The sequence below is a fragment of the Molossus molossus genome, unplaced genomic scaffold (assembly GCF_014108415.1).
Source record: "Molossus molossus isolate mMolMol1 unplaced genomic scaffold, mMolMol1.p scaffold_m16_p_19, whole genome shotgun sequence".
NCBI classification, from domain to species: domain Eukaryota; kingdom Metazoa; phylum Chordata; class Mammalia; order Chiroptera; family Molossidae; genus Molossus; species Molossus molossus.
In genome coordinates this window covers 4,267,023-4,278,036 of record NW_023425354.1, presented here as the reverse complement: position 1 = coordinate 4,278,036, position 11,014 = coordinate 4,267,023, and the positions used below count along the sequence as shown (strand labels likewise).

The 11,014-nt window shown below is 52.3% G+C and overlaps 1 protein-coding gene across 2 annotated transcripts in view; it reads right to left on the bottom strand.

Annotated features, from left to right (window-relative positions):
- Positions 1 to 5,329: 5,329 nt before the first annotated feature.
- Positions 5,330 to 11,014, bottom strand: part of PRPSAP1 (phosphoribosyl pyrophosphate synthetase associated protein 1) — a 31,556-nt gene continuing 25,871 nt past the window's right edge. For both annotated transcript variants that reach the window (XM_036269402.1, XM_036269403.1), the window contains 3 exons: positions 7,876 to 7,946; positions 6,744 to 6,890; positions 5,330 to 6,329 (listed from right to left, as the gene is read on the bottom strand). In XM_036269402.1, the coding sequence (XP_036125295.1) occupies positions 6,171 to 6,329; positions 6,744 to 6,890; positions 7,876 to 7,946 (377 nt within the window). In that variant the 3' untranslated portion in view covers positions 5,330 to 6,170. The remainder of the gene's footprint in view (positions 6,330 to 6,743; positions 6,891 to 7,875; positions 7,947 to 11,014) is intronic.

Sequence of the window (11,014 nt, the reverse complement as noted above, 5' to 3'; positions counted from 1 at the left end):
GGTGGAGGGTCAAAGCAGGTCCTCCTGTGGCCCCCACGCACAGGGGAGAGGAGGCAAGGTGTGTGGTTTTAGAGCAGCAGAGGGTGGACAGAAGGTGGTAAGCCAAAGGACTGCTGCGTTGTCCCATGGACGGAGAGGTCCTGGTTCGATTCCCAGCCAGGGCACATGCCCCTTTCAGGCTTAATCCCCAGTAGAGGGCGTGCGGGAGGTGGCCAATGGATGTTTCTCTCTCATATCATGTTTCTCTCTCTCTCCTTTACTCTCTCTCTAAAAAAAATCAATAAAAAATATTTTTTAAAAAGGTGGGTAAGCCAACAAGAAGAAGGGAGACAGGGGTGTGGCGGGTTGGTAGTAGGGATACATGGGCCGGGAGCAAATGCTGATGACAGCATGGGAACATGTGGTCCTGGGGTTCACTTTGGACCACTGATGAGACAGTGCCGACTGCAGAACAGCGCTGACCTGCCTCTCAAGGACAAGCGTTACCAGTACTACCGGAGCATCTGAGCTACGTTGTTTAAAAGCACATTGCTGAGCCCTGGGTTCAGTTCCGGTCAAGGGCACATACCTCGGTTGCCTTCCTCCCTGGCCCTGGTCAGGGTCGTGTGGGAGTGTCTCTCTCACATCGATGTTTCTCTCTCCCTCCCTTCCTCCCTCTCTATCTGATAATAAGTAGAAAAATATCCCCGGGTGAGGAATAAAATAAAAGCAAATTGCTGAAACTTATAATGTCTGCAAACCTCCAAAATCTAAGAACCTCAAATCAAATAAAACACCTAAAAACAAAACAAACAAACAAACAAAAAACAGCACATTTTCAAAAGCAAAGCTTCACATAAAAATGAGCCCCGCTGGGGTCTCAAGGCCTAGATTAACCCGGTGGGCAAAATGAGGCCAGTGGGCGGAAGTCCCACCGGGGTCTCGGCCTCCCCTCCTGCCTCTTTTGAGCCTTTCCTTCCCCTCAAGCTCTTCTCAGCCTCTCCTCGTGGGGTCTTCAGCCCTAAGCCCTGTGGAGGCCTCGCAGGTCAGAGGTAGGAGCAGGGGCCTGGCGTGGCCCAATGCGCGTATGGGGAAGGATCTGTACTTCTCGCTCCAAGAAAAAGATCCCAGGGAAAGTGGTGCTATACCTGCAGTGGGGCACCCAAGACTGGGGGCTGACGGGGTGACCCCAGCACTCTCCATCCCAGCCCCACTCTCTTGGACTGAGCTTTATCCCTCAACACCCACCACTGTATTTCTTTATTCTTGTTTAGAGGACATTCAAAGAATTATTCTGAGAAGTCGTCAGCTTCCCTCTGGGTGGCTGCAGGACCCTTGGGTGTCTGATGCGTGGTGGGTGAGCTTCCATGCAAACCGGGTGAGGAAGAGGGCTGCGTGAGAAGGGGTGGGGTCCCCGCCGCCCTCACCGTCGAGTTCAGTTGTAGGAACTCCTGTGACTTTTCCTGGGCTTCCTTCAGGTGTTGCACGTCTTCCACTATGTTCTGGAGCACCTCCATGGCCTGCAAGGTGGAGTCGGGTCACGTGGGCGGGGCGTGCGCAGGGGCCTGGCACCCCCACCATCCCTGCACCTGCCTGCGCCGGCCTCCTCCCGCACCCCTTCCCGGCCCGGGTGGTGGATGGCTGCGGGCACCTTTGGGGCTCAGCTCCAGCGAGCGGGAGAGGCCAGGTGTGCTCTCACCTGGGGGCGATCCTTCCAAAATTTCGTTAACTGCATTCGCGTCTTGTCCGGCGTCAGGGTGGCCACCCCGGGCACTGGCTTGGCCATCTCCGGCTGAGGCTTGGCAGTCTCGAGCGTCGGCTGGGCCATCTCGGGCATCGGCTGGGCCATCCCGAGCTTCGACTTGGCCATCTCGAGCTTCGACTTGGCCATCTCGGGCGTCATCTTGGCCATCTCGGACATCTTCTTGGCCATCTCGGGCGTCATCTTGGCCATCTCGGGCGTCATCTTGGCCATCTCGGACATCTTCTTGGCCATCTCGGGCGTCATCTTGGCCATCTCGGACATCTTCTTGGCCATCTCGGACATCTTCTTGGCCATCTCGGGCGTCGGCTTGGTCATCTCGGGCATCGACTTGGCCATCTCGGGCATCATCTTGATCATCTCGGGCGTCACCCTGGTCATCTCGGGCATGGACTTGGTCATCTCGGGCATCGCCTTGGCCATCTCGGGCATCGCCTTGGCCGTCTTGAGCATGGTCTTCTCCGTAATGGGCGCCGCCATCTCCGCACCGGGCGTGGTCATCTTTGTAATGGGCGTGGCCTCGGCGGTGGGCGTGCCCATCCAGGTCGCGGGTACGCCCACACTGGTGATGGGTGTGGCCGTCTCCCCAGTCACGTCCTGGGCCTTCACCTGCTCCTCTAGCCATTCCGGGGATTCCAAGTCCAGCCCGCCAACCAGGGCAGTGAAGTACTGGACGTGCTGCAGGATGCCCTGCATCTGGCTGTCCATGGTCTTCAACTGACGGCCGAGGTCCTGGACCTGCCCGCCCAGGTCCTTCACCTGGCTCTCCAAGGCCTGGGAGGGCATCCTGGCCACAGAGCTCCTTCGCCTCTCCTTGGGCGCAGCAACCTGCGGGGAGCTGAGCGAGGCCCGCGGGGTCTCAAAGGAGCGGCTCTGCTCGGGCGACAGGGCGTGGAAGTACACCCGGGTGTCCTGCAGGTGGAGGTTCTTGAGCATGGCCACGATGAGCGTGTGGAGGGCGGTGAAGTTGACGGCGCCCACTTCCGGGGTGCCGATGGCCAGGTCGGCCAGCTCCCGGAGAGAGACCTTGGTGGAAGGTGTCGAGGGTGGCATCGTGTGGTCTCAGGAGTGGTCGGCTCCCGTGGCCAGGCGGTTGGTCGTGCCCCCTTCACCGTCCGCTGCGTCTCTGTGGCCTTTCGGGAACCCTCTGGGGTCCCGGGGCACCGCGCCCCGGGGCCCGGCCGCGCTACCTGGGCACCAGTCACCCTCTGGAGCCTGCCTGGGGGTCGGAGAGGAGCTCCTCACTCTGCTCCTGGAGCGCCAGGGTTGGGGCACCGCCGTCTGTCCGCCGGCCAGTGGCGGACGTTTGGAACGGGGGCCGGGGCGACCCCGTCGTGGTGGTCCCCGCGTGCGCGCGCGCGAGGGGCACAGCGCAGGGGCAGGAAGTCCGCGCCTTGCGGGACCTACCCAAACGCACAAGGAGCGCGCTTCCCACGGGGATCTGGGGAGGCCTCTGCTGGCTACACTCCAACGACCACCAATTTTTATTCTCAGTACACGGTCCAGGGAAAGGTGGTGTGGGGCTGTGCCAAGACGTTTTTATTAGGGAACAAGCACATAGGTTGGGGAGCAGGGAGGCTCCGAAGGTTCACCTAGATTCCAGCTGTCCCTTAGCCTAGAAAGGCCCATGATTCATTCACCCTTAAAGGCCACTGAGAACACGAAGACTGACCGGACATCAGGGCAACTATGCTTGTGTCCCTCACCGCTCCATTCCGCGGAGCTGCGGCACCGACCCGAGGGTGCAGTCCTGAGACTTGGCCCCTTGAGAACAGTTCCTGTGTGGTTCTGTGCAATCAGAAGGGGGGTAACTTAGGAAAAGCCACTCACCACCCAGGCGGTGCCAACTGGTCACCAGATGACAGGCTTTCTGCGCCGTGCAGGCCTGATTTCTCTCCAAACACACTCATGTGGTCAGGGCTAGCCCTCCAGCTCCTCCCAAGGCAGGGTCAGCCCGGCTCGGGCGAACTGGGTGCTGGAGGCAAGTGAGGCTTCGCTTCCCCGTACCAGGCTCTTCCAGACGTGTGAACATTCAGGCAAGCGGAGGAAAACCTATGACTGCATCTGTACTGCTTTAACTGCTTTCAAATCCAGATTTTTAGTTTAGTCTGAGCTGATACAATTTAATTGAAACCCTTTTTTGCAGCATTCCGTGGGAACGGAGTTAAACACAGGCTAGAACCTCCATGAGGGTTACACTGAGGACTGTGTCCACCACTGAATTCCCACTGGCACACAGGCCTTCGGGCGGCTGCTCTCTCCAAGAACGGACTTTGTCCCCTCTGGTGCACTCGCTCGCTTACCTTACGCAAACTCAAAGCCAGATCAAAAAGCTAAGCCTTGGGGTCAGGCGCCACCTGGTGCTGGAAGCTGCGGGGCTTTCTCAATTCCAAGGTCAGTGACTTTCCGCAGGGACGTCGCCCCTCTTCACTCACTCGCCCGCTGGAGTCAGCTCGGGTCTCTGGTTCTCTCTGAGCCCGGGGACTCGGTGCCGTGCCAGGCACATATGAAGACTAAATGCCCATGGAAAGGGCATACTCTGATATACTCTCATTCCAATCCCAGGAAATACATTCTAAATAGGTACATTTAAAAATCTCTACTCTTGGGAGACATAGGGGGAAACTATTAAATGAGGTACAAATGGAATTTCAGTTGAAAGGACTTTGGCTTTCAAATCCAAACCTTTGTACTACTGATGCCAGAGGCCCAGGAAGGACTGGCCGACTGCCTGACCCCAGATCAAGAACCAGGTCTCCTGAGGAGCCGATGGGTCTCCTCTACCCGTGCTCAGCATTTCATAATTAAGTTCTTTGCTCAAACTGCCCCTACTTGGCCTATTAAGAGAAGGCAACTTATTTGTGTGCTTGAAAAGCTAACGTGCTCAGTCTTGTTCAGGGAGGAAACTTTTTGAGTCATTAGGAAAGGGATAAATGTGTCAATGAAACGTCCCCGCAGAGAAATACAACAGTACAAAATGTGCAAAAACCTTTATTATTCTTAGCAACTACCAGAACCAATAAGAAATTCCAGGTCATTGCCTAACAGACACTCCTCCTTCCCATTACATTCAGTCCTGACTTGGATTAGACTAAAAGGCATAGACAGTTTATACCATATTTGCAGCAAGGTCTACCTGATAAATGGGGTGGGTCTAAATTAGAATTCTGATGTTGTCATTTCTTTTTTACATTCTTTAAAAAATATGCTTTTATTAAATTTTTAGAGAGGAAGGGAGAGAAAGAGAAACATAGATTGGCTGCCTCTTGCATGCCCCCTACTGGGTACTGAGCCCAAAACTTGGGCATGTGCCCTGACTGGGAATCAACTCAAGACCTCTCTGTCCATAGGACAACGCTCAATCCACTGAGCCACACTAGCCGGGCATGATGATGTCATTTCAAATGTTGGGTAGAAAGGCCAAGTGCGGTCCTAAGTAATGCGATAGACATTTTTCCCATTGATTTTTAGAGAATGGAAGGGAGGAAGGGAGGGGAGAGGAAGGGGGTGGGGGAGAGAGAGAAACATCGATGTGAGAGAGAACATGGAATGGCTGCCTCCCACATATGCCCCAACCAGGCTGGGGACTGAACCTGTCCTTGACCGGGAATCAAACCCGAGACCCTTCGGTGCTAGGGCTGATGCCCTAAACACCGAGCCGCACCAGCCAGGGCAATCAGTTCTATTTTTTACAAATTTAGATCTTAACTATATAACTCAACAAATCTTTAACCTCAATGCGTAGGAAGGGGATAGGACCTGCAGAGAGACTTCCAGCGGGACTGGGACCAGCCATGGACCCCACCACCCTTACTATATATCCCTTGTCTTCTGCAGCGTCTGGACCAAAGTTAGTCACCAGGAGGCACGACAGTGGGTGACAGTGCAAGGGCATGAACAGACCAGCCAGACAAGAGGTTCTTTTATTTGCAATCGAGTAACAACACAGCCAGCCAGAAAGGATGTAACTCCCTAACCTGGTGTCCTTGCTGGGAGCAGCACTACAAATGTCTCACTGTTCAGTGGCAGCCGGCACAGCAGTTTCTCAGAGAACAGTGTCATTCTCTATGAAAGACTTGGGTGAGGCTGACTGAGGAGAGGACAACTGGAACGAACAGCCGGGGCACTCGGCTTCCCGCCCAAGCTCAACATCGACACCCATTTCCCTGTGGCTCAAACAACTCAGTGAACATTACAGTTAAAACTTCATCTGCCTTTAACTCCTTTTCAACCCCAAAAGTGCCTGCAACCTTTCCTTACCCAACAGGACGATGAGGCCCTTTACCCATTAGCTCTGTCTCCCACTCGCTACCTTATGCCTCCGACCTACCAACCCTGAGGAGAGGCTGTGTGACCCGCAAGGGAACTGTACATATCACTGACGGCACCGTGTTCCTTAGGAGTTCCTGGGTCCGGGCGACCTGGAGAGCTAGTCATCCACAGTGATGTTTCGGAACAGGTACGCCATGGACTCCCCGTTGTGGATTCTCCGAATAGCTTCAGAGAGGATCAGACTGATATCCACGGTCTTGATCTTGGGACACTGCAGCTTCTGCACCTCGTGAGGGACAGTATTGGTCACCACCACCTAGCCACAGCAGCAGGGAAGACAAACACACGTGATGTGGTCACTCAGAAAAGTGCATCCCACACTTAGTACCCAGAGCCCAGTCCCAACTGCAAACCCTTACTCCGCCGAGGGTAGTTTTCACAAACTGAACGTAACCAGCTTCCACAGGGGGAATTAGTGGTTCAGAACATAAGCTTCTGAACGCCGAGGTCTTCGTGTGCAGACTGAGGCAGCCCCGGCACTGCCCGAGAGAGAGATGCTACTTAGTATCAAACTGTACCGAACGCAAATTATGCTGAGGTACATGAAACCAGTCCTCACGAACATGGACATACACGCCTAAGTATCTGTGTGCCCCAACAAACGCCAGCCATCACAGGTCCCCCGGAGAGGGGGCGAGCGAAGGCCCCAAGCCCTCGAAAGCAGACGGACCTCGTCGATGGAGGACTCCTCGATCAGGCGGGGGGCCTCTGCAGACAGGATGCCGTGAGTGGCCATGACGTAGATCTTGTAAGCGCCTCTCTCCTTCAGGATCTCCGCGGCAGCCACGAAACTTTCCACGTCGTCAATGATGTCATCCTGAGAAGAGACCAGTTAGTGCTGAGCGACCTGCCCCACCCCATCTGTGAACACCACGCCCTGCCCTTCTCTGCACTGCTTCAGAGGGCGTCAAATAAAAATCAGAGCTCTCCACCTGGGTCAAAGGTCAGACATCCAGCCGCGCAAAGAGCTGTGTGCACTGTGCTGTGTGGCTGTCGGCGCAAAGGCAGAAAGCCTGCGCTCACCTGACGGTCACTGCTAGAGCTGGCGCCTGCCAAGGCTCCTCCCTACTTCAAGCTTCAGATTAACCCTACGCAGCCAGCGTGCCATGGACTTTTTCTTTTTAAATTTTTATCTTCTTTATTGATTTTAGAGAGAGAGGGAGAGAGAGAGAAACATCGATGAGAGAGAACATCGACTGGCCGCCTCCTGCATGCCCCCACTGGGGATCGGGCCCACAACCTGGGCATGTGCCCTGACCGGGACTTGAACCGCGGCTTCTTGGTGCAGGGTCGACGCTCAGCCACTGAGCCACACCGGCCAGGCTCCATTTACTTTTTCTAAGAGAAAGTTACATGAGAGGTACATAGAAATAAAGTGAGCCATGACGAAGGATGGTCCTCGGGCCCAGGAAAGGCATTTAGAGCTGGGAGCCATCATGTTCAAGTCGAAGAATGAGACCCTTGTTTTCGTTAGTAAAAAAACCGCTCATCTTTGGTTCACTTCATGGCCCTACAAGCTCACAGCTGAGTAAGTCCGCTGGTCCGATGGGACCTACAGCCCTTAGACAAAGGTTACCTATGGGGCTGAATTTTCTCATGGGGATTACCATGTTCTTTTTGTACCTATAGGTTATAGTAATTCCTACTCATCTACATCGAAACCTCTCCTCGTTCTGAGGAGTCTGAGTGAGAAAAGACAGGCGGATCCATTGAAATCTCACTGTTACTGGAAATACAACCCAAAGGGACACCCTACTGAGAGCCAGAGGCCACCTCTGCACGTGAGGAAGACACAACCGTACCACTATGATCGCGATGCTCCCGCCAACGTCTCCGACTACGGTTATTGGTGGCTTCTCTTTGGCCATCATCACTAGCAAAACAAAACAAATGACAAGACCCAGTTAGTCATGCATCACTAAGTAAATGGGGTCACAACCAACCTCACCTTCTGGAAGTGGTGGCAAAACCACGGAAGGAAGGAAGGAAGGAAGGGAGGGAGGGAAGGAGGGAGAAAGGGAGGGAGGGAGGGAGGAAGTAACGGAGGGAGGGAGGGAGGAAGTAACGGAGGGAGGGAGGGAGAGAGGGAGGGAGGGAGAGAGGGAGGAGGGAGGGAGGGAGGGAGGAAAACAAAGCAGCCGATTGCTCTCCCAAGAGCTGGGGTCTCTCAGAAATGCTGTCTGGAGCATGCTGTCCAACAGAAACAAATGGTGAGAAATGATTTTACGTTTCCTAGTAGCCACATTATGAAGCAGAAACACATAGGTGAAATTAATTGATTTTAATTTACCCAATATAGCCAGTATATTGTTTCAATGTGTAAGTACACGCACACTTATTAGAAATGTTTTGCATGGCTTCCATGCCCAGCCTTCGGTGTTTGGCGTGCATGTCACACACACAGCACTTCTCAGCGGAGACTAGACACGTTTCAGGATCATCACAACAGTCACGCGTGGCGAGCAGCCGGCAGTCTGTAGCTAGCTGGAGGCTAAGAGGGAGCAGCAGAGAGGAAGCGGTCACCGACGCAGACCTGCACTGCCCACCACTCACCGTGGGAATGCCCACTCGAGACTGGTAAGGAAGGAAAACGAACGCCACTCTCGGAGAACCGGCCAGGGAAAGGCTGCTGGGCGAAGAGCGGGCGTTCGCCTCCTCCCAGTGCCCCCCTGGACAGTGTGCCCCGTTCACAGACAGCTACACTACTGCCATAAGCAGACCCCCCGGAAAAGGCACCTGCGAACAGTAACTACTGTTCATCATCGCTTCCGGACTAATCAGTCCTCCAAGTGGAGGCTTCTTACCTCACTACAAGATTTCTGTCTGGGAAGGCCCATCAGGGTACAAAACAAACTACAAGGCAGAGAAGAGAAACAAGAACCCACCCTCAGGAGGAAGTTAGCAAACCGACAAGAAAACAAGTATTTCAGGACAGGCTAAGTACTCTATGTTTTCAGAAAGCTTTTTATTATTCTGAAATATTTATTAAGCTACTAGCTCGAGAGGGGGAAGAGAATAAAATTCAGGGTGATTATATCGTTTAGTAACTATCAGCCGTTTGGTAATGAACAGTCCAGTTTAGCCGATTCGTACCGACGGGCACCGTAACCCAAAGACCAGGCTTCGTTTGTCTACCAGCCAGTAAGCCGGGCTGACACTCAGCACTACTTTCCTGGCAAATTTCAACAGGCATTTCCTGCTTTCCTGTCCCAGGATCAAGGGCAAGTTCTTGGATTTGGACCGTCATAAAGGCTCTGTTTATAATATCACCCAGGGGAAGAAAATAAGTCACCAACATTAGGAAAAGCCTCCTCAAATTCTGTCTTTAAAGTAAACCACGTAGGTAGGTGGTTCTGTTGACCTACCGCTTCTTAAAGAGATGTGGTCCCTTTTCTTGACCATTTTTCTCTGTAAAAAAAGAAAAAGATTGCCAGCCAGTACCCTCATCAAAGATCAACAGAAATTCAGCTCGTCTGACACAACACAAGTCGCAGGGCTCCTGCTCGCGTCTCCCTGGCCCTGCCTCTCCCAAAGCACGTGTCGGTTTGAAATGAGAAGCAGGCTCAGCGAGCATCGAGGTGGACAACAGCTTCCGCAAAGCCAGCCTTGCTGCCCAGGTGCCCATTCCCTGCTCCTAACTGGCTAAAACTGAACACATAATTTGGTAGCTACCAAAAACAGAGACAGACTTTATCACAGGGTCAACAGACAAAATACTACCCGACAGGCTAAAAAAATGCCAAATTTTTTTCTAATAGCTTGCCCAGAAAACAAAATACCAAACATTTAAAAAATTTCAGTGAAAGTAATGTACTGAAGGTCAGGGATAAAGGGTGCTTCCACTATCCTAGGTTTAAGATTCTGCTCTCCTCCACGTTGTCAAACAAAACCCAAACTGTTTAAGAATAAAATGAACTGTGCACCATTGCTGTGGCCAGAAATCACTGTTAAAACTACATCGACTTACTGCAGGAAAAATATCGATTTAACAAGTGATTTCCAATGTTCTTATGAAAAAAGTAGAAAATTGTCTTTAGCTTGTAATATTAGCCTTTTCTAAGTAAAATAATGCTGCATTTGTAACCTTCTTTTGATTTTACCACAGACAGACACACATACATACTTTTCACTCTTTCCCTAGAGTCATTTACCCAAACCTTTCTCTCCTAAAATAAAGAACAAAAATGGACTATGGAGAATTATTCATTCCTTATCCATTTTAATCTTGGTCTATTTCTAGTTTCAATGGAATGTCAAACTTTATTGTCAGACTGACATCAGAAAGAGATGAGCAGCCCGGCCGGTGTGGCTCAGTGGTTGAGCGTTAACCCTACACCAAGAGGCTGCTGGTTCGATTCCCAGTCAGGGCACATGCCCAGGTTGTAGGCCCGATCCCCAATGGGGGGTGTGTAGAAGGCGACCAATCGATGTTCTCTCTATCAATATTTGTATTTCTCTCTCCCTCTCCCTTCCTCTCTCTCTCTCAAATCAATAAAGAAAAAAAAATTAAAAATAAAAGAGATGGGCAATAAAATAAAGTCTCCAGTAGAACTTGAACTGAAATGATTCTCGAGCTCATAATTCTATAGGCAAACAAGTCAAAGTTCACATTTAACAGATGCTCAAAGAGAGCCAATGTCTATTTCACTTCAGAGATGAAAAACACTCTTCACTTATAAAATTAACAAGCCAGGAAAATCCAGGACTTCCGGTCCAGATGGCAGGTAGGTAAACACAGTATCACGTCCTCCCACAACCACATCAAAGTTACAACTACAGAACAACCATCATTCAAAACTGGCTGAAATCGAGCTAAATGGAAGTCCTACAACTACGGAATTAAAGAAGCCACATGGAGACTGGTAGGAGGGGTGGAGGCGGAGGGGTGGAGGCGGAGGGGTGGAGGCGGAGGGGTGGAGGCGGAGGGGTGGAGGCGGAGGG